The sequence below is a fragment of the Dendropsophus ebraccatus genome, chromosome 1, assembly GCF_027789765.1.
Source record: "Dendropsophus ebraccatus isolate aDenEbr1 chromosome 1, aDenEbr1.pat, whole genome shotgun sequence".
Taxonomy (NCBI): domain Eukaryota; kingdom Metazoa; phylum Chordata; class Amphibia; order Anura; family Hylidae; genus Dendropsophus; species Dendropsophus ebraccatus.
The window spans coordinates 226,852,793-226,877,386 of NC_091454.1; the positions used below are offsets into that span (position 1 = coordinate 226,852,793).

The 24,594-nt window shown below is 44.2% G+C and overlaps 2 protein-coding genes across 2 annotated transcripts; both read left to right on the forward strand.

The window, feature by feature from the left end:
* The first annotated feature begins 2,479 nt into the window (after window positions 1-2,479).
* Window positions 2,480-3,427, forward strand: LOC138785825 (olfactory receptor 1468-like). Its single transcript, XM_069962198.1, has one exon. It carries the CDS (start codon window positions 2,480-2,482, stop codon window positions 3,425-3,427), a length of 948 nt encoding a protein of 315 aa, XP_069818299.1.
* Window positions 3,428-9,481: 6,054 nt separating this feature from the next.
* LOC138785832 (olfactory receptor 6B2-like) lies at window positions 9,482-15,132 on the forward strand. Its single transcript, XM_069962208.1, has 2 exons — window positions 9,482-9,538; window positions 14,194-15,132. Exons 1-2 carry the CDS (start codon window positions 9,482-9,484, stop codon window positions 15,130-15,132), a joined length of 996 nt encoding a protein of 331 aa, XP_069818309.1.
* Window positions 15,133-24,594: the final 9,462 nt, after the last annotated feature.

Here is a 24,594-nt window from a genome sequence, read left to right on the forward strand (position 1 = left end):
TGTTATAAAAAAAAAAAAAAGAATATTGAGTCACCAAGAGGTGAGACAGACCTTTGGCCCAGCGCATATAAACACACAATACCTCATAACAGGTGTGCTAGGAACAGTAGTGGCCCACCTGCTCTAGGATAATACAATGTGTTTAAGCCATATCCAGGAGACATTAGTCTCTCATTCACAATACACTACCCCAAAGTAGCTTTGGAGAGTCTTTGGGATTTGTTGGAAGCAATTTTACACCATTTTGTGACAAGACCTGGTGTGTAATCAGACCTCACCTATAATCCCTCACTTACTGTATCTGCTTGAGAACAGACGGACAAACATAAACAGAGACAGAATGACGCTAATATAGTTTAGTAGTCAGTTATAAATAGGTAATTGTGCAAGGAACTAATCTTGTAGTGTTGTGCTGACTAAAGGCACAACACTAGTAATGTCTTGTAGATGTATGATAATGTCCGCAGCCAGGCATTCTGCTTGTAGCTTATGGCTTCTGTCCTTCTGCCACTGCCTGTAGAAATGCAGAAAAAGACTCTAGATAACTGGTAAAGCCACGGGGCAGGACTGTGAATGCTGTAAAACCTGACCTGCAGTTATGTGTCAAGCAGATAAGTGAAAAAGACTATAGATAACTGGTAAAGCCACGGCGCAGGACTTGTTCAAAACACTCCACGGTATCGGATGCAATAAAAACTGTTAATGAGCAACGTGTTTCGGTGACGTGCTGCCACCTTTATCAAGCTCAAGGAGCTTGATGAAGGCGGCAGCACGTTGCCGAAACGCGTTACTCATAAAAAATGTTATTGCATCCGGTACCGTGGAGTGTTTTGAACAAGTCCTGCACCGTGGCTTTACCAGTTATCTATAGTCTTTTCCCCTTACCTGCTTGAGAAATAACTGCAGGTCAGGTTTTACAGGGAACCTGTCACCCCCAGTGCCGGGGTGCCAGGCTCCCGACCCCTGTTAGAGCCCCCTATACTTACCTAATCCTGCCGGGTCTGAGAGATGAGTCCAACGCTCATAGAGAATGATGGAGCGCTGGACTCTCCTGTCATTCTCTATGAGCGTTGGACTCATCTCTCAGCGCGCGGGCCGGGCTGCAGCGGCTGAGATCTTCATCACCCGACCACCTCCAGAAGCGGGACCCGGCAGGATTAGGTAAGTATAGGGGGCTCTAACGGGGTCGGGAGCCTGTCACCCCGGCACAGGGGGTGACAGGTTCCGTTTAAAGCATTTGTTACACCAACATTTCTATCTGGCTGCAGTATTGATTTCATTGAGTGTATGATTGTTTTTCATTCATTCATTTTGATTATTATTTTTCTTTTATTGAAGAATTGGCTCCTGGAGACCAGGCCATCCCTCAGTGGACTGGATCACTAGAGAAAGTAGCTAAATCTCCGTAGACTTATAGACATGATACAATTATGTTGGGTATATATAGATGTAAGTGAGATGTTATCAGCCTGTGTTTTGTTTTGTTTTTTCCATGCATTGTGTCCAACCTCCTCCAATTCCTGCAGCTATACCCATAGCCGGCTGATCACCACTCATCTCATAGGTTTCACTCCGACCTGGCCTTGAGAATACTAAACTCCACAGTTGGTGGAGGAGAATGTTCTGGCACTGATTTTCATCATCACAGGGTAAATGTGTCCTCACCAGGTGTAACATCCTTTCGAGATTAGCTGTTCATTGTTCATAGACCAATATGCTGGTTTGGATTTTAGAGGAAAAATTGCATGTGATTCATCATTTGCAAGTCACAAATGTTGTGTGAAAGGTACACTACCTCTGAGCTTGCATAATATTTATATGTATATGCTGAAGGCCAGCAGTCTGCTCCGCTCCATGCCACTCCTCCCCGGGTGCTGGAAAAAAGATGGATCCAGTCCTGGGAAACTGGGAGAAGTTTCCCAGGACAGGATTCATCTTTTCCCAGCACCTTGAGCGGTGCAGACTTCAAGAGTAGAGAAGGGGAGGAAAGGAGGAAAGAAAATGAAAGAGAGATTTATTTTTTTTAAGAAAAATGTTGCATTTATGAAGCCATATCTTCCATAGAGACTGGAAAGAGGAGTGGGTATGAAAGGTCCAACTTGGAAGTTCTTCTAAGCCGGCAGATTTCATATATTTTATCTATCCATTGGTGACATGTGGCAGGGTATATATAGTTTGTATCTGGGGAAGGACCTCTCTGGGGTTAGTGATCAGGAGTGAAAGGTCATAGACCAATAGACATTTAATTCTAGTGTCTTGCCGGAGATGTTGTAAAAATGTTTCCCTGACCAGGATGAACAGTGAGGGGGCAGAGAGGGCAGCCCTGCCTAGTACCATTTATTAAAGGACATCTCTTCAACGATTTGTAGCTCCTGGGGTCATAATGTCCTTGCAACAACAATTCAAATTCTAGACATTAGATGTTGCCCAAGAGAGAACATGTTTATTGATGTCACATATAATATACTTAGACGTAATAATGTTCTTATGTTCCGGACAGGAGAACAATGTGACAAAGACACCAACATTTTTCCTATTAGGATTCCAATGTGGCCAAAATGTAAGGCTTTTCCTTTTCTGTCTTCTCCTTGTGGTTTACTGGGGGACAATATGTGGGAACCTCCTGATCATCACCCTGGTGTCCACCAGCAAGATCCTCCACACCCCAATGTACTTCTTCATCTCACAGCTCTCCATCAGTGACATCTTATTATCTACAGATATTGTCCCCAACCTGCTCCACATCCTGCTGAATAATGGAGCCACCATGACGTTTATCGGCTGCTTCACTCAGCTTTCTTTCTTCAGTGTCTTAGAAGCATTTGAATGTGTTTTCCTGGCTGTGATGTCTTATGACAGATATGTGGCCATCTGTAAACCCCTCCATTATAACTCTATCATGACTTCTTCTTCATGTGTGAGACTGACTGCCACTTGCTGGTTGGTTGTGATTTTCTTGGCGTTGATCGATGTTTTAACAATATCAAGACTCAATTTTTGTGAATCAAATATAATGGACCATTTCTTTTGTGATCTTGTTCCCTTACTTGAAATTTCCCGTTCTGATACTTCTACTGTTCAGTTGGAAATCATGATACTCTGTATACCATTAGTTCTCACACCAATTATAATAATTATCAAAGCCTATGCTAATATTATCTTTACTATATTACAAATTCCACAAAAAATGGGTCGTCAGAAAGCCTTCTCCACCTGTAGCTCCCACCTCATTGTGGTCTCCATATTCTACTCTACTCTCTTTGGTGTTTATGCTGTCCCAACAAAAGGAAAAACTCTCACTATGAGTAAGATCCTCTCCCTGCTATATACTGTGTTAACTCCCTTCATTAACCCTATTATATACAGTCTGAGGAATAAAGACATTAGGAAAGCTCTAAAGGAAACACTGGGGAAAATGTCTGAATGAGACCTTATCATAAGATGCCCCAGAACTTGGCACAGCTTTTAGATAGTGGTGTTACGCCTGCTTTTTGGTGAATAAAGGCTGTGCGAAAAACAAAGAAAAAAAAATAAAAAATTTGGCCATTTTACACCAGACACTTGCAGCTATCACAGGCCATAGGTAAAGGCGACTGTGATGTGTAATCCCCGCCACACGAAGACCACAAAACATTGGGTGATGGCAGAAGATTCCTTCCTCCCTCAACCAACTAGACAATTCTTCATCTTTGAGCAGGAATGGGATTTTAGTTATGATTGTCCTCTCAGCCTGGACTGGGGACAGTCTTGGGTTAAGTCTCAGGAAATGCCACACAGTGCCAGAATTACCATAACCAACCTAAAGTCGACTGGGTGAAATTTAGCAAATAGAACTGAATATAGTCAGGGCTTCATTACTTGCTTGTTGCAGGCCTGTTTAGAACAAGATAACTTTGCTATGCCTAAACCTTTTCTTTACGTGGTTTAGGATAATCATACTTAATAATAATACTTTTGTTTGTATAGCACCAACAGATTCCATGGCACTTTAGATGGTTTGTCAGTTCTGGTCCTTGTCCCCATTAGGGCTCACCTATCACCTATTCACCTATCTGTATGTTTTTGGGTGTTGGTGGAAACCGGAGAACACGGAGGAAACGTAAACACGGAGAGAACATACAAACTCATTGCAGATGTTGCCCTTGGTGGGATTTGAATCCAGCACCTAAGGGCTACAGTGCTAGCCACTGAGCCACCATGCTGCCAGCATAGATAAGCATATATCCACACTGTCAGTTTCCCATTGCCAATCACTTAAGCAATCTTAACTTTTTTTGTTTTCCTGACAGTGTTACAGTAGCGTCAGCACCCACCCCGCAAGGCCTCTTCCTGCCCCATCCTGCAGCCGATGCAGTAACTTCTGGCCACTGACCACCACCTCTGGCTGGCAATCATTATGGAGGAGGCTGGAGGCACCCTGAAGGTACTGCATAGGCTGGAAAGCGGGGAAGGCAGAGGCCATGTGGGGTGGGAGCTGACACTGTCAGTCTGGGGAGAAAAAAAACTTACTGTACATACTACTCATGTGATCGGAAATGGGAAACTGGCAGAACGGATACATGCATATCCGTGCTGTCAGTTCCTTTTAACCCCTTCAGGACTAGACTGATTTTGGCCTTAAGGCCCATTTTTTGAAATCCAAGCAGTTGTAGCTGCCTGATGCTATAACTTTTCTTTCTGATTCTGAAAGAGTTTTTTTTTTTTTTTTTTTTTTGTGACATATTGTACTTTAGGTTAGTGGTAAATTTTGGCCAATATGCAAAATTTGTATTGTGAAAAATGCTATTTTTTTCATGAAAAAATTTGCATTTTTTTCATTTAAAATTTTCTGCAGTCACAACACAGGTTTAATCATAAAATAATTTTATTGCCAACGTCATTACGCACACGAAGATACTAAATATGTGAACTTTTTTTCCCCCCAACATTATTGTATTTGGGACTATTTGGATTATATGTGATTTTTATTATTTGTGTGTGTGTGTTTTTTACACTGTATTTTATTGTCCCACCACGGGGACTTCACTGTACAATTGCCTGATTAAAGGCATATTGCATTGCAGTGCTGATCAGCCTGCAATACAATATGCCTGTGATAGGCAAAGCTGATCAGCCTTAGGCTGAGCCAGATCAGCCCCCATAGTTGTGACACAAGGAGGCTTAGGGGTCTGACGTCACAGCACCATCGAGACTGTGCGATTCTCCCTTCTTGCAGCACTATAGGTCCTGCGATTGCACTGATCAAAGCACCTATAACTGCTCGGGCCCGGATCTCGGCAGTTACGGCAGATGCCCGGCTGCCCCCCTGTGGATGTCACGGGCGCAGCTCCTGCCGGAACGGTGTGCAGATTTGGACGTGTCGGTACTTCCATATGCGGGAAGGGGTTAAAATACAACAGAGTATGCCGATATCACTGAGCAACAACATTTTTTGAAAGTTTTGCTTCCTTGAATATTTGAGGTGATCATGATAAACACTTTTGAATTAAGCAGAAATATAATTTCTTAATCACGTCTCAGTATCACGTAGGAGTTTTGAGAAGCATTAAGTTTTACTGTGTATGAAGGATATTATTATTACCTGCAGCATGACATCTACTGAAGTAAAAGGGTTTTGCTTCTGATTTTCATTTGTACTTAATATTCTGCACATCCAGTATTAGGCTATGTACTTGACAAAGGCTCATTGTGTAGCCGAAACGTCGTATCTGTCCACTTGATTTTGCAATAAAGCATTGAAGATTATTCCACTTGGATGCTGTTGGACTCAATGCTGTTGGTTTTCAAGTCTTCTGGTCCTCTTGGGATTGTGGACCCTCCAGCGTGCATCCCCCACTTGGCTGCATTACTAAGAACTAATAGTGCTCTTGGACTCTCTGCATTTTGTTAATGGCATAATAATGTGACTTTGGCGTGTTGGATGCACCCTGGCATGCTTCCCCTGCTGTCCCAGTTGCATCCAGAGGTGTTGGCATAATCCCCTCAGGTGTCATTAGGGACTTGGTGACCTCTAAGCGGTCGAATTTTGAATTTCCTTTGTCGAGCATTTTTCTCCCATAGACTTTAATAGGATTTGATATTTGATTGAATAGTAGAGTATCGGGGTCTACTCGTCTTGATATTCGAAAATTTGAAATATTTCACTACTCGCTCATCAACAACTGCTAAAACAATATACTGTACAAAAGGGAATATAGACTTTTCGACATTTCTCTAGTACTTCAAAGGGTGTTCTCACCTGGTCGAGCCAGCTGAGCACTGCCACGTCCCATTCCTACTTCCTGGTTGGGGGGGGGGGGGAGTTCTGCAGGAGTACTTCATAGCCCAGCCATTGCACACATTATGTATAGCAGTGGATAGCAACATAGGCAACAAGCAGTCAACACTTTGTGTGTGTGTGTGTGTGTGTGGGGGGGGGGGGGGGGGGCACTACAAAGGTAAGCACATTTGCTTATAAAAACTTATCTGAACTCAAAATATAACCTTAAATAAAACGATTAAAACGTCATGGGTCAGACAGCTTGACAGATGGCAAAGAGAGGAAGTGTCAGAGCTGGGGGGGGGGGTGTTATTGGGTACTCTATGCTGGTGTCTGGATACTGGCCCTGCCTCTTGGGGTGACCCCCCCTAGCCTTAACATTGTTGTTGCTGTTTTATTAAGTACAGGTATCCCGTTGGCACAATCCTTTTTTTGAAACACCACCCAGTTCCAGCTTGGCACTAGCCTTTTCCAAAGCAATGGCCCACTCCAGTGGGGTGATATCCCCTCTGTGATGCAGCTACATTGATTTATAAAAAAAAGAAAAAGGACAGAACAACCGACATCCCCGCACCAGCGCCAGTCGATTAAAGTTTAAAAAAAAAAAAAAAAAAAAAAAAAAGAGGTGTGGAGTTCCACTAGGGGTGTTGCAGTTGTATACACCCTTTGCAAAAGTCTGTACTTATTGTGTTATTATGGTGATGAAAGTAGTACTAAGTTCACCCCTAGATGTCGCTATTTCCTGTATATGTATATGGAAGTTGCACAGCTGAAGGATTGCAAAGGGTTATTGTTTTCTACATGTCACCTGAATCTGTGGACCGGTAGGAGTCTAGCTTTCTTCCTTCCTATCATCTCCTTTCTTTCTTCCTCTGTTGCACTCTTTCATCCACTCACAACGCACCTAACATGCTGGGGAGGATGTTAGTCACATAGGTGGAGGAGGAGCTAGGTCTTTTGTTCTGGATGTTTTGGAGGAAGAACACATGCTACATAGCTCTCCACATTGGTCCTGTCTGGTCCCTGGCACAATGCACTGTTAAGAGAGGACACGCCAGAGACCACCTCAACCCACGCCGTGGACAAGGAGAAGTCACAGAGCAGGACAGTATCCACTAAAGAGCCAAAGAGCTAGGAACTGATCTGGACAGAGCAAAGTTGCAGTAAGCCTAGGAACTCTCAGCAGGGAACCCTCAGCATTCCGCTTATCCCAGATAACAAGGTCTTGAGGCCTGTGTCACCCATTAGGAAGGTTCAGCCGTGTCTAGTGGGCATAAGGTGGTGTGAAAGGTCAATACACCGGCACAGGTGTGGTTCTTCTTCTTCTTCTAAGTTTTCTACCTCATCCTCCAACATCCCGGCAGAGCACAGTACTACATGGGTTGAGACTCCTCTCTGCTACTCTATCTCTTGTATTACTCAACTCAACCAACACGACTATATCCTACACTGCACTTATACTACAGATCTGGTCGTTCTATTGTCAAGTATTTATTGATACTTTGTCAAGGGTGTCTCAGAGACTTTTTCTAAAGAAACCTCAGGTTGTTGAACCTGTATTACCTGCTGCACATTTACAAGTAGTAAACCGACTTAACTAACCAGAGAATCTGTGATTATTCGTGGAAACAACCGACTCAGCAGACACTGCAACCTTGAAACATTCTCCCCTTTCTGTGGGTGTCGGGTCCTACTATCCGGGAGGGTCATTACACCACTCTGGCCATTCGTGACATAACCCGAAGGGACTCGGCAGCAACCCGGCAGGACACTGACCACAGGGGAAAAGGGTACAACAAGCTTGTAAAATAAAAGCAGGCGTTCCATCACACCTGTGTGCCCACCAGGCACTGGCGTCACATGACAACTAGTGTTGATCAAACTGTTCGAGAAAAGTTTGAGTCAAACATCTCAATTTTCTCGAACTTTTTACTGTTCGTTCAAGTTCCAGTTCAAGTTCGAGTGCCTTTTGCCAGCCAATCAGTGCAAAGCAGAAACGTCATTGCTGAGGTGTAGGGGTCTCATTGGCTGCTAAAATCACATGACCATCTCATATATATTTCACTGTGATTTGTTCTGGAAGCCATTTTCTGCTCACTCACTTTGCTGTACAGACTGCTCTCTGTCTGTCTGTCTGCTTGCATGCTGCTATTTAGCTTAGTTAGTTAGTTAGTTAGTTAGTTAGTTAGTTAGTGGGGTCTTTAGCAAGCTCAGGGACTTATGGACAAGCTTAGGCTTAGATAGCATTTCCCTCTCCATAGACAGTAATACTTGGTTTAGTAAAGCTTGGTGACCTCCATTATTTTCTTATTCACACTCAGTGCCCAAAAGTCCATTTTTGTCAGTTTTTATTGCTGAAAAATAGTATAAAAATGTCTCTACATCTGTCATAAGCATCAATCAATCATACATAGGAGTTGCTTAGTTAAAAGTTAATTTTTGTCAGTTTTGGGGGTGAAATACCGTTCAAATACAACGTGTTTTATATACATATATATATATATATATATATATATATATATATATATATATATATATATATATATATTATATATATATATATATATATATATATATATATATATATATATATATATTAAAAGGTTGTAGCTTAAAACTGGCAGAAGATCACAATCAAATCTGGCATGAAACAAACACTATTCATAAAAATGCTAAAAATCAACAAATATACACAAGGTTCTTATATTACAGCTGGACAAACCTTCCCAAGTACTGTATGAAAACCAGAGCTCCCCCGTGGCTCAAATGGATCTTCCCGTAGTAGCTTTGTTTTTTCTTTTCAAAAAATGTTTCAAAAAGTTGATTTACTGTTAGCCATGGCTGTGTGCAAACTGCATAGTGTGAACAAGGTACAGTGTAAATGTGGGGGCTGAAATTACTTTGTTATATTCCAGCTTCTCCTCACCTGTCTGGGTATAAAAATTAACCCAAACATCTCCCATTGAATTTAATGTGGTTCGAGTTCGAGTCGAACTTCGAACCGAACTTCACTATTGTTTGAGGTTCGATTCGAACTTGAACATTTTACTGTTTGCTCATCACCATTCTGGCCCACATGGAACATCCGACAACATAAACTCAACGTTTCTTCTGACTGACCTCAGATACTGAGCGTCATAATCTTTTTTTTATCATGTCTAATAAGAGGAAAACCCATCTACATCAGAAAATCCTTTAAGATTATATCTCACTTGGCGAATTATGACTTGTACACAGGGGAAGCTGCAGGAGCCGTCCTTGGACACTCCACACATGAAGGTATAAAATGGCTGTATTATGGAGCTCTATACCACTATACTGCTATTACACTGACCGGACTCTGCAGACTCGGATTTCTTTTTAAAACTTGAAACTTGAGTTTTTTTGTTTTTTTTTAATTGTGAAATATAAAGATACAATAGAAGACTTTAACCTCCACAGCGGATCTACAGAACGCGGACACATCAGAGGTAAGCCCCACCTGTTCTGCAGTCTCTATCCAAGAAGAGTCCATTACACTAGAAGGTGAGGAGTCTTTTCAGATAAAATGGTCATGAAGTATGGAGTGTAGGACATGGGTGGGCGGAGAATTACAGAGAGGTAAAATAATAAAATAGATGATATTTCTCTTAAACGCATAAAGTGTTTTCATGGGCTCATTTTTAAGGAGTAATCAAGAGCTGCACTCACTATTCTGCTGGTGGGGTCACTGTGTACATACATTACATTACTGATCCTGAGTTACATCCTGTATTATACCCCAGAGCTGCACTCACTATTCTGCTGGTGGGGTCACTGTGTACATACATTACATTACTGATCCTGAGTTACATCCTGTATTATACTCCAGAGCTGCACTCAGTATTCTGCTGGTGGGGTCACTGTGTACATACATTACATTACTGGTCCTGTACTGATCCTGTATTATACCCCAGAGCTGCACTCACTATTCTGCTGGTGGCGTCACTGTGTACATACATTACATTACTGATCCTGTACTGATCCTGAGTTACATCCTGTATTATACCCCAGAGCTGCACTCGCTATTCTGCTGGTGGAGTCACTGTGTACATACATTACTGATCCTGAGTTACATCCTGTATTATACTCCAGAGCTGCACTCACTATTCTGCTGGCGGGGTCACTGTGTACATACATTACATTACTGATCCTGAGTTACATCCTGTATTATACCCCAGAGCTGCACTCACTATTCTGCTGGTGGGGTCACTGTGTACATACATTACATTACTGATCCTGTACTGATCCTGAGTTACATCCTGTATTATACCCCAGAGCTGCACTCACTATTCTGCTGGCGGGGTCACTGTGTACATACATTACTGATCCTGAGTTACATCCTGTATTTCTTTTATTAAAATTTTAAACATAACAATAAATAAATACAGAAATAACGCACCATATACTATATCTGACCAGAACAAAACAATAAATAGAAAAATGAAACCATAACATAAACCACCGGTCCATCCCCACACTCATTCCTCCACACATACAACCCATATACCTATATACAATATATACACCCATATACCTATATACAATATATACATAATATAAACTATTTAGCTAAACATATTAATAAACTATATACACTACTATATACAAACCTATACATACTACTATATACTATACACTTATATAAATAACTAAATGTGAACCCCCTGGCCCAGTTGCATTGTGCACAACCTAATACCACAGACATAATTCTACTCAACCCAACACCAACTAAACAAGACATCACTACACAAATAAACTAAAACTAAACAAGACACAATGCAAAATATAACCTACAACTAAACAATACATATAATATTTTTTTTATTTTTTTATTTTTGGCCCTGAGCTGGTCCCGCATCCCATGCCCCCAGTACATGATCACGGACGTCCATGAACCAGCCCAGGATTTTATATATATATATATATATATATATATATATATATATATATATATATATATATATATAAAAGTCTCAACAAAGTCCCACAGAAGCCCCCTCCCCCCTTTTACCCACCACCCAACCTAGCACTAAACCCGAACCCCAGGTGCAAACAAAACATATATAATATATACAGTATATACAATTTATACAAACATACAAAGATAATCTCAAAGACAATCACAATACACAAACTGTTGAAAAAATATCTAACATACTAAACCCAACAATAATGAGACTTCTCAGCCCCACACACAGCCCGAAAGCCCAAGATCAGCGCCTGCAAGCCCTATACTCCAGTATCTCTACAGCACAAAACAAAAGACTAAGGTGCCAGCATCAGCCCACCACCAGGAGAAGAGACGCAGGCTAAGGAACCTTATAGGCAAAGCCCCTCCAAAGACAAGAGGCCCTACCAGCCCCCAGCCTCTCGTACTCCAGAGAGCGCACCTTCACCAGGTCACCGAGTGTGCCCCTAACCACCTCGTCCACAGGGGGCGCTGTGCCCCTAACCACCTCATCCACAGGGGGCGCTGTGCCCCTAACCACCTCATCCACAGGGGGCGCTGTGCCCCTAACCACCTCATCCACAGGGGGCGCTGTGCCCCTAACCACCTCATCCACAGGGATGATTTTACGCTGCGTCGATACTAAACACCGTGCACTCCACGTGTGGTACCTGACCATTATGCTGACTAGGAATAAAGGCTCCGGTCCCAGCCACCAAGGTTTCTGAATGCTCCATAGTCCCATTCACATAGGAGAGGCGGGCCAACCTGGGCCACCCGATGGAAGCGCCCACCCTGTTGTAAACTTCTGTATTAAAGGGACAATGAAGCAGAAAATGCCCCATGCTTTCCAGCATGCCTCCACACTCCTCCCGGGGACATCCCCGATCCTCAGAGCTCCTGCACTTCAGATTGTACCTCACATACAGTTTCCCATGGAAGCAACGCCAAGCCAAGTCCTAAAACTTCAAGGGGATCCTGATGTAATTCAATAGGCCCAAACCAACCTTCAGATCCCGGCTTGGGCAATCCTTGAGCGCCAGCGGTTTTTGGAAATGGGACAACAGAACCCCATTATCAAGGAATTTCCTCGACAGAGTCCTAATCTCCCACATCCCCAAACCCCACCGACGAATCACCTTCAGAACCAGGGTAACATAAGCCGGAAGATGCCCGTGTGGTGTGCGGAGATCCTTCACTTGCCCTCCTGTCTCCCATTCCTGGAAGAAAGGGCGAAACCATCCCCTACAGGAGAATACCCACGGAGGAGCCCTCTCTTTCCAGAGGTTTGCAATGTTGGTCTTAAGAAAGGTATTCACAAGGAACACCACGGGGTTGACCATACACAACCCCCCTTGTCTCCTCGTACGGTAAGTAACCTCCCTCTTGACTAGGTTCAGTCTATTCCCCCATAACAGCTGGAAGAACACACTGTAGACCCGAGTCCAGAGCGGCTCTGGCAAAATGCAAACACTGCCCAGATATATCAACAAAGGGAGCAGGAATGTTTTGATCAGGTTAACCCTTTCCCTGTGGGTCAAAGACCAACCCTTCCACTGATCCACCCTCTGAGCGGCGATCTTGAGCCTGCTGTCCCAGTTTTGTTTGGGGTAATCCCCTTGGCCGAATTCGATGCCGAGAACTTTTGCAAACTCCTGGAGCTCTGGAAGGGTGTCCGGGAGATCAAATCCAGGATCTCCACCTCCCAGCCAGAGACTCTCACACTTATCCTGGTTGATCTTGGACCCAGATGCCTCTGAGTAGCGCTCCACCTCTGACATCACACACTGCACCTCCTCTTGCGAGGAGACGAATATGTTGACATCATCGGCGTACGCTACCATCCTTAGAGTGGAATCCAGGACCGCAGGGTCCATTCTCACCCCTGCCAACGGTCCACAATCAATCCTCCTAAGGAAAGGATCAATTGCAAACACGTACAACAGTGGGCTCAAAGGGCAACCCTGACGGACACCAGACCCAACCTCAAAAGAGCGGCCAATCCAACCATTCACAAGCGGGAAACTCTCTGCCCCTGTATACAAGGTCTCAAGCCAATCAACAACCCCCCCCCCCCCCCCCCCCCCCCGGCAGGCCATATCTCAGAAGGACAGGCCAGAGGTACTCGTGGTTAACCTGATCAAATGCACTCACTATTCTGCTGGTGAGGTCACTGTGTACATACATTACATTACTGATCCTGAGTTACATCCTGTATTATACCCCAGAGCTGCACTCACTATTCTGCTGGTGGGGTCACTGTGTACATACATTACATTACTGATCCTGAGTTACATCCTGTATTATACCCCAGAGCTGCACTCACTATTCTGCTGGTGGGGTCACTGTGTACATACATTACTGATCCTGTGTTACATCCGGTATTGTACCCCAGAGCTGCACTCACTATTCTGCTGGTGGGGTCACTGTGTACATAAATTACATTACTGATCCTGTACTGATCCTGAGTTACATCCTGTTTTTGGATAAGTATATCACAACGTATAATTTTATTAAACAATGGTCATAGTTGCAGTTGCCGTTATTTAATGAAATTGCCGATTCTATTGATTACTATGGAATCCCGGCTGGAGCGTATACACAATGTGATTCCTTGCGGCTGCAAAAAAAACTGACGTCAGTTTTGTGTGGTCATTATTCATTGAATAGCAGCCACACAACACTGACAGTTCAGGCATTGTGTGCTATGGGTAATTGGGATGCAGGAACACCCTTTATTAATTCATTGAAATCCTCTGTAACACTTCAAACTCATATCTACTGAAAACCAGGAAAAATAAAAAAGTTACTTGACCTTAATGAATGACATTTATTAAGAAGAAGCTCAGTAACTACAATGTAGAGAATGAATGGACGTCTTAGGACCTGACTTAGAAGGTCCATGGACAGTGTGATTCTACGTCCCTCATCTGTTCACTTAATCATAGTGTATTTTGTCTTCTAGATGAGACTGACGAATAATATCACCTCCATCTTCCTTATAGGATTTCCGGATCTTCATAACCTCAAGTTCCTGTTCTTCTCTCTCTTGGTTCTTATCTACTGTGGGACCATTGCAGGAAACCTTCTTATCATTGTCTTGTATTTTGGGAGTAAAGCCCTTCAGTCCCCCATGTACTTCTTCATTACACAGATATCACTGTGTGACCTCCTAGTGACTACGGATATTGTGCCCACCATTCTTCATACTGTACTCTATGGCGGGAGCTCTATGACTTTTATCAGTTGCATCATCCAGGTTTCTATCTTTGCCACCTCAGTGTCCTCGGAGTGTTTTCTGCTGTCGGTGATGTCCTATGACCGGTATGTGGCCATCTGTAACCCTCTCCGCTATCACTCCATCATGACTCATAGGTTGTGTGTCACATCACTAAATGTCATTTGGTTGGTTAGTTTTTCAATAATGTTGATCGATATGATTTGCGTGAACAGTTTCCATTTCTGTGGACCTCATGTGATCGACCATCTTTACTGTGACTTGGAGCCTCTGGTTCAGCTCTCCTGCTCAGATACATCTATTTTTCATACTCAAGGACTCATAATAGGATTTTTTGTTGGTATGGTACCAGTAATAATAATTGTGATGTCCTATACTTGTATTGTCCTCACCATCCTGAAGATCCCATCCAATACCGGCAGACGTAAAGCCTTCTCCACCTGTAGCTCCCACCTCACTGTAGTCTCTATATTTTATGGATCATTGATCATTGTTTATATGTTTCCAAAGAGAGGACGGTCACAGATCTCCAGTAAGGTCTTGTCTCTGATCTATACAGTGCTGACCCCAATGCTTAATCCTATTATATACACCCTGAGAAACCAAGATTTTAAAGAAGCATTACATAAATTTAACATGGTCTTGTCTGGACATCTCCTCCACTAAATAATTTGGAGTTCCATTGATATCACCCATTTGAATGAATGATTGACTATCTACAAGATCAAACAGAGTCCTTTAAAGGCTTCCAATCTATAATTCTTAAAAAAAAGAAGGGAAAAAAAAAAAAAACTTGCGTAGTCACGAAAAATAAAAGTCTTCAATTATCAAAGATAAGATGTGTCCAGTCTTACCTTTCTATTAGATAAGTTAAAGGGGTAGTTGAGAAAAAATAAATCAACTGGTGCCAGAAAGGGGCACAGATTTGCAATTTCTGCTAATCTCACAACATGTAGAGCGAAATGTATTCAGTTTAGAGATGAGAGGGGACACATCTGTACATATACTGTATAAGCTCGATGCTCAACTGAGCACATTGTGGGACTCGGAGTGCTGTTTAAAGAAGGGGAAAAAATAGTAGGGGGGGGATTATTTTTGGTTGGGGGAACATAATAAAGAATGTATATTAACCTGACTCAGTGCCCGCCCAGCACCACATCCTGCTCCTGGACCCCAGCCAGCAGTCTTCCTAGCTCCCCTGAAGCTATGTCACGACTCAGTGACTTGGGCGGCACACACCTGTAGCCACTGATTGGCTGTTAGCTGAATCATGACATACCCCTTAGCTGGGAGAAGATGACATCTGGCGGGGTACGGCAGCCCGATGATGCGGCGCAGCATGGGCACAGGGGCCGGTAAGTATACTATCTTTATTATGTCCTCCACCCACTGCAGGTAATGATTTTTCCCCCCCGGACTTTTCCTATGAAAACTTCCGCTACTGTACTAAGCAATTCAATGGCCACTGAAGCCTGCTGCAAGAAATCAATGTAGTTATTGTGCCACCAAAACTTTCCCATCATAGGGACACAAGATTTATAGTGATCATGGTCACCAGGTACCACTATACAGCTGGCACAGGGGGTGGAAACAGGGTGACCTCGGGTAAAGAATGAGTCACACTATGACCACAACTCACAACTGCAGCTGGCACAGGTGGTGGAAACAGGGTGACCTCGGGTAAAGAATGAGTGACACTATGACCACAACTGCAGCTGGCACAGGTGGTGGAAACAGGGTGACCTCGGGTAAAGAATGAGTGACACTATGACCACAACTGCAGCTGGCACAGGTGGTGGAAACAGGGTGACCTCGGGTAAAGAATGAGTGACACTATGACCACAACTGCAGCTGGCACAGGTGGTGGAAACAGGGTGACCTCGGATAAAGAATGAGTGACACTATGACCACAACTGCAGCTGGCACAGGTGGTGGAAACAGGGTGACCTCGGGTAAAGAATGAGTGACACTATGACCACAACTGCAGCTGGCACAGGGGGTGGAAACAGGGTGACCTCGGGTAAAGAATGAGTGACACTATGACCACAACTGCAGCTGGCACAGGTGGTGGAAACAGGGTGACCTCGGATAAAGAATGAGTGACACTATGACCACAACTACAGCTGGCACAGGTGGTGGGCATGGGGTAAGGCTGAACATACAAGGCATAATCCAGGATGCTCAGGAGGAACGCCATGGGCAATAAAGATATAGGAAGCTCGGATGCAAATTGCCAATGCATGGATGGTACGGCATTACAGAGGATGGGAGGATCATATACCACACTTTATTACATACAGATGTAGCCAGGCTTAACATGAGTAGTAGCCAGGGTTAACTTGATCACAGTAACGCGTTTAACTCAACTTTCTAATTCACTTAACTAGAAAATGTACCCGGCGCAGCCCGGGTATAAATTGCCAGTGTGTTAATTAGATTTGTTCCAAGGTCGCCCAGGAGGCAAATCTATGCCCTTGTTTTTTTTTTGTTTAAGTGAAAATTGCCAGGAGCTCTATATACCCCTTTATACGCTATATACCCCGACAGTTCTGCACTGTTTATGTAAATTGTAGGTTAGAAATAAACTAAAAACTTAAACATCCTAAATAACTTATAGCCAAACTGTGATGTCATGTGATCAGACTGTATACAGAGCCTGGTTATATACAACATTGGCAGTTTTATATACAGAGCCTGGTTATATACAACATTGTCAGTGTAATAAATAGCCTGGTTATATGCAACATTGGCAGTGTAATATACAGCCTGGTTATATACAAAGATTGTCAGTGTTTCAAAGTTTCTAATACTGTATACACTCCCCCCCCTGCATGTACTCCTATACTGTATACACTGCCTCCCTGCAGGTAGTCCCCATATTGTATACACTCCCCCTGCAGGTAGCCCCCATACTGTATACATATCCCACTCCTGCGAGTAGCCCCCATGCTCTATACACTCCCCCCACTTGTAGGTAGTCCCCATACTGTATCCCCCCCCCTTGCAGGTTATCCCTATACTGTATACACTGCACCCCCCCCCCCCCCCCCGCAGGTAACCTCTGTACTGTATACACCCCCCCTTGCAGGTAGCCCCCATACTGTATACACTCCCCCCTTCTTGCAGGTTACCCTAATACTGTATACACTCCCCCCCTGCAGGTAGCCCCCATACTGTATACACTCCCCCCTGCAGGTAGCCCCCATACTGTATACACTGCCCCCCTTGCAGGTAGCCCCCATACTGTATACACTGCCCCCCTTGCAGGTTGCCCTCATACTGTATACACTCCCCCCCTGGGAGCCCCCATGTTGTATATATTCTATAACTCCCCCTTACTGTATACATTCCCCAACACCACCACCCGGCAGGTAAGCCCCTTACTATATACACTGTATATACACTGTGCACTGTTAGGGTGCCTTTACACCTACCGGATCAACAGCGGATTTTACGCAGCGAATTCGCAGCGAACTCCCCTGCAGATCCAGTGTCATTCAACCCTATGTCACTTCATACTTGCAGCGGGATTGACATCCCCCTGCGAGTATGTAAATTAAACCGCACAGACCGCATGATCTAACAGGCTCCCCTCCAGTGTGTTCAGCGCTGTGCTGCTGCTGTCGGGCACGGTTCTCTCCTCACGGCTCTGGCGCCCCCCCCCCCCCCCGAAGCAAGCTGAAGTGGTGTGTGCAGCGTCCAGAGCCGTGAGGAGAGAGCCGCGCCCGTCAGCAGCACAGCGCTAATCACTCTGGAGGGAGCCTGCACCATCTAGCAGCGGTCTGCGCAGGAGGGAAGATGGGGGCCTCTGTCAGTGTAAGTTACGCTCTGGCTGCGGAGGGGGTTAATTTACATACTCGCAGCGGGATGTCAATATTGCTGCTAGTATGTAGTGTCCTAGGGTTGAATGACACTGGATCCACAGAGGATTTCACAGCGAATTTGCAGTTTGAAATCCACTGCAGATCCGGTGTGTGTGAAGGCTGTGGATCTCTTGTGAGGCAGCTGGCCCTAGCAACTAATCAGATTCAAGCTCCCTGTGAAAATGAAAATAGTAATCCTATTGGTTGCTAAGGCTTCCAGCTGCCATTTCAGCTGCAGCACTAATTATATCACCTGTGTGTGCAGTGTTGAGATTTTACCATTCATTTCTATGGGGCGCCTTACCCCTTCCCCCCCCCCTCCCTCCTGTACATCTGGCAAGGACGCGACCTTCGCTCTAACCTTCCCGAGCACCCAATGTATCTGTGTGCCAAATTTGGGGTTAAACGGTTCAGGCGTTTGGAAGTCTATACGGGACAGACAGACAGACAGACAGACTTTCATTTTTACAATATAGATGGTCTTCCTCTTTATCAGGACCACATAATAAAATAATGGAATAAAACACATATATAGAATATACTAGAAAATGTACCCGGCGCTGCCCGGGTATAAAGTGTCAGTGTGTTAATTAGATTTGTTCTAAGGTGCCCAGGAGGCCAAGCTAAAGGTATTGTTTCATCTGAGTTAATCAGTGGAATTAGTGTATACCTGTAGTGCATAGTTGGAGGGGTTCTGTATACCCACAATGTATAGTTTTTAGGGGTCTCGCATATCTGTAGTGCAAAGTTGGGGGGGCTGTATACCTATAGTGTATAGTTGAGGGAGGTCCTGTATACCTGCAGTGTACAGTTGGTGAAGGTTCTGTATACCTATACTGTATAGTTCGGGGGTCCTGTATACCTGTAGTATATAGTTGGTGCTGTATACCTGTAATGTATAGTTGGTGGAGGTCTTGTATACCTGTAGTTTATAGTTTGGGGGTCCTGGATACCTGTAGTGTATAATTGGTGGAGGTCTTGTATACCTGTAGTATATAGTTTGGGGGTCCTGTATACCTGTAGTATATAGTTTGGGGGTCCTGTATACCTGTAGTAAATAGTTTGAGGGTCCTGTATAACTATAGTATAGAGTTGGTGGAGGTCCTGTATACCTGTAGTGTATAGTTTGGAGTCCGATATACCTGTAGTATATAGCTGGTGGAGTTCCTGTATACCTATAGTATATTTGGGGTCCTGTATACTTGTAGTATAGAGTTGGTGAAGGTGCTGTATACCTGTATTATAGAGTTGGTGTAGGTCCTGTATACCTGTAGTGTATAGTTTGGGGTCCTGTATACCTGTAGTGTATAGTTGGTGGAGGTCCTGTATACCTGAAGTATATAGTTGGTGGAGGTCTTGTATACCTGTAGTATATAGTTTTGGGGTCCTGTATACCTGTAGTGTAAAGTTTGGGGTCCTGTATACCTGTAGTATATAGTTTTGTGGAGGTCCCGTGCACTTGTAGTCACAGTATGGTGGTATTGGTCAGGACTGGTGTGGCGGTGTTACCCAGTCACAGTTTGCCGGTATTGGTCAGGTCTGGTATGGCAGTGTTATCCAGTCACAGTATGGCGGTATTGGTCAGGTCTGGTATGACAGTGTTATCCAGCACAGTATGGCGGTATTGGTCAGGTCTGGTATGGCAGTGTTATCCAGTCACAGTATGGCGGTATTGGTCAGGTCTTATATGACAGCGTTATCCAGTCACAGTATGGCGGTATTGGTCAGGTCTGGTGTGGCAGTGTTATCCAGTCACAGTATGGCGGTATTGGTCAGGTCTGGTGTGGCAGTGTTATCCAGTCACAGTATGGCGGTATTGGTCAGGTCTGGTGTGGCAGTGTTATCCAGTCATAGTATGGCGGTATTGGTCAGGTCTGGTGTGGCGGTGTTATCCAGTCACAGTATGGCGGTATTGGTCAGGTCTGGCAGTGTTATCCAGTCACAGTATGGCGGTATTGGTCAGGTCTGGTATGACAGTATTATCCAGCACAGTATGGTGGTATTGGTCAGGTCTGGTGTAGCAGTGTTACCCAGTCACAGTTTGGTATATCTGTTGTGCCCTGTATATACATGTACTGTATGGATGGAGTAGGGGGTCCTGTATATACATGTACTGTATAGATGGAGTAGGGGGTCCTGTATATACATGTTCTGTATAGATGGAGTAGGGGGCCCTGTATATACATGTACTGTATAGATGGAGTAGGGGGCCCTGTATATACATGTCCTATATAGATGGAGTAGGGGGTCCTGTATATACATGTACTGTATAGATGGAGTAGGGGGTCCTGTATATACATGTCCTGTATAGTTGGAGTAGGGGGTCCTGTATATACATGTCCTGTATAGTTGGATAGGGGGTCCTGTATATACATGTCCTGTATAGTTGGAGTAGGGGGTCCTGTATATACATGTACTGTATAGATGGAGTAGGAGGTCCTGTATATACATGTACTGTATAGATGGAGTAGGGGGTCCTGTATACATGTACTGTATAGATGGAGTAGGGGGTCCTGTATATACATGTACTGTATGGATGGAGTAGGGGGCCCTGTATATACATGTACTGTATAGATGGAGTAGGGGGCCCTGTATATACATGTACTGTATAGATGGAGTAGGGGGCCCTGTATATACATGTACTGTATAGATGGAGTAGGGGGTCCTGTATATACATGTACTGTATAGATGGAGTAGGGGGTCCTGTATATACATGTACTGTATAGATGGAGTAGGGGGTCCTGTATATACATGTACTGTATAGATGGAGTAGGGGGTCCTGTATATATATGTACTGTATAGATGGAGTAGGGGGTCCTGTATACCTGTACTGTATAGATGGAGTAGGGGGTCCTGTATACCTGTACTGTATAGATGGAGTAGGGGGTCTACCAGTTATTACTGTGGATGTTGTGAGGCAGCTTCCCTAGCAACCATTGCTCCCTGTGAAAATGAAAGCAGTAATCCTATTGGTTGCTAAGGCTCCAACTGCCGTGTCTGCTGCAGCTAATTATATCACCTGTGTGTGCAGTGAGGAGATTTTCCCATTCATCTCTATGGGGCGCCTCTCTTTCCCCTCCCCCTCCCCTCCTTTACATCTGGCGGGGACGGGAACTTCGCAATAACCTTCCCGGGCACCCTATGTATCTGTGTGCCAAATTTGGGGTCAAACGGTTCAGGCGTTTGGAAGTCTATAGAGGACAGACAGACAGACAGACAGACAGACAGAAGGACAGACAGACAGACAGACAGACAGACTTTGATTTTTATGATATAGATATTGGTGTAGTGAGAAAACAGTGTAAAAAAATACCTATTATATCGTTGCTTCAGTTCCTTAAGATCTGGGGGCTTTGGTTTCTGCACCGCTATATTAAAGTCCAGCCACAGTGTGGTGGTCTACTACCGATCACCACCGAGGTGGTAGTGGTGACGCCACTTCTATGGTGGTTGGTAGTGTAGTACAGCTCTGCCAGTGATGGAAATGTTGTGACACCAGTGCTAGTTCAGCACACAAGTTGGGTGGTATATCAGCTGCTTTTATATTAGGACGGGCTGTACTGTTCCCCAATGGTGGGTGACCTGCCGGGTTGTGATGGGTCACTTGGGCTCTCGTCACAGTGGTCCAGAGTGGGGAAATAACCCACCTACACTGTCGCTACCGCCACCCACAGAAAGGGGAAAATGATCTAAGGAAAATATAGCCGATAGGTGTAAGTGCTGTTGCAATGATGACTGAGTCCCAGTGAAATAAACATAATGGCTTTACTAACAGTCTCTTAGGATACAGGATAGCTTGGCAATAGATAACTTTAGTTAGGTACAGACTTGCGTTCACTGGATCTGTGCTGGGAGATATTTTAAGTGCTGAGGTAAAATAGTGGTGCTTATGTATCTTAGTGATGAGTAGTGAAGAGAAGAGGAGTTTGTCATGAGAGTCCCAACCCAGGGAAGAAGTGTGCTCTGCCGTAACTTTAGGAAAAAGACTTGAAAGAAAGTACTTGAGATAAATACTTGTGCCCGTGTTCCGACTACAATGTCGCTGAACCACCTTCTGCCCTGCAGTTTCGGAGTACCCGCCCTATCAGGGTGACACAAGCCCCAGTCTTGGTTACCCAAGAGTAGGTAAGTGTCCAACATTATCCGGCGTCACCTCCGATGTGAGATAGAGTACGTAGACCTTTATTACTGTTGGTTTGCTCTATCCGGGTCAGTTCCTCTGTAGGTAAGAGACTTTCCTGCACTGTTTAGAGAGGTTCAAGGCGTGGGCTGGGATGATCTCACACTTATCCTCGTTTGTCTTTACTCCACTAACATGGTTGGACTGTTACAGACAGGGGTCCTGGCAGAGCCAGGCCCTGGCTAACTTTAGCAGGGATATCTGTTATGCGTGTGTCCTTCTCCCCAGAGAATCAGAGGGAAACTGATGCTACACTTCCTTTCCACAAGTGACTACTTCCTACCAGGGTATGTAAGAGTCCCTGTGAGTGATGGAGAAGAGAGTGTGTAAAGAGAGAAGTACAGAGATAGGCAGAAGGGAACAGAGTATCTCCATTGGACCACAAGATCACAAAATACAAAAAAAGGAACCCTGTGTTAACCACAGCTGTGCAACATACAGTTTATGTACAAGCTTACATTCAAAATACTGACATCTGGTGGCAAAACCAATAATATATTCATCACCACCTTACATTTGAGTGAAAAGGCTTTTGCGATAGGTGCCATATAAGGAACACCCGTCCGTGGTGGGACACCACAACTGTATTTGTACTCGAGTTTAACCAAAGCCACGGCAAAGAGTAAAGAATGCTATGTGTATGTGTGTGTTTATTTCTTCATCTTTTTTTTTTTTTGCATACAGGATTTAGTACGGAAAATATCACTTGGAACTACATGTCCACTATTAAAATGCTAATCCTTAGCATACAAAATGTCGACCTCCAGCACTCCAGGAAAGAAAAAAAAAAAAAAAAAAAACGTAGAGGAAACCTTTGTGGATTGCCCTTTGCTTGGGCTTAGAGGGTTAATGTCAACCTGTAACTTATCAAATTAAAATTAAACAGTTCATTTTACCAGATAAACTATAACAATATAAAATAAATAAAAGATCCAATAATACACACATTATCATTGTAATCATAAATCACCAGTGCAGAGGATTGTTTGGTCCTTCGACAAGCAGCATAATATTCTTCCACACACAATAAGGGTTTCTTGGTAATGTCTCCACCAGATTACATTTTCTTGGCCTGATTGGTCACCAGCTTTATCATTATTGAGCATTTATGGGTACAGCTTGGCCGCCAATTTTGAAAACCCATGAGTGTGCAGGATCTATAGGCTGTACCATCTGTGGGCACATGTGCTGCAGGACACCATCCAGGACCTGTACCCTTCACCTCCAATTGTAGCTCAACTTGTATGTCCAACAAGGTACCAGTGGTTCCATGCAATTACCATGCAAGTACATGAGACCATAGAGGCCAGGGAGAGTGAGACTCAGTGGCAGCCCTGTATTGGGGGAGAGCAGAGTGGTGAATATCCCTTACCCCTTCAATTAAATTCAATGAACTAGAAGGAGATATTGAGTATTTCAGAAACATGGCCCCTTTCTTCCAGAGACAGCACAACTCTTGTGTCCAGTCTGGGTGCAGGTTTCGTAACTCAGTTCCATTGATGTGAATTGATCTTAACTGATCTGGAGACAAGAGTGTTTTTGTAGCACTGAATAACCCCTTTAAGGGGGGAACATTTGAACATAGTTTGGAATTTTGGGGCCCACAATCAACAGTATATACCAGTCATGTCAAACTCTGGCCCGTGGGCTAAATCTGGCCCGTGGTGCCATTATATTTGGCCCGCCAGGCAATTCACAGTTTGAATTACATCTGGCCGCCATGGCTACTATATAAGAGACTATGGGGGAGGGCTGGGTACTATATAAGACTTCGGGGAGGCCTAGCTACTATATGAGACTACTACAGAGGGATGGCTACTATATGAGACTACATGGGAGGGCTGCCTACTATAAAAGAGACTATGGGGGAGGGTTGGCTACTATATAAGAGACTACGACTGGCTACTATATGAGACTACGGGGGAGGGCTGGCTACTATATGAGACTACTAGGGAGGGATGGCTACTATATGAGACTACATGGGAGGGCTGCCTACTATATAAGAGACTATGGGGGAGGGTTGGCTACTATATAAGAGACTACGACTGGCTACTATATGAGACTACGGGGGAGGGCTGGCTGCTA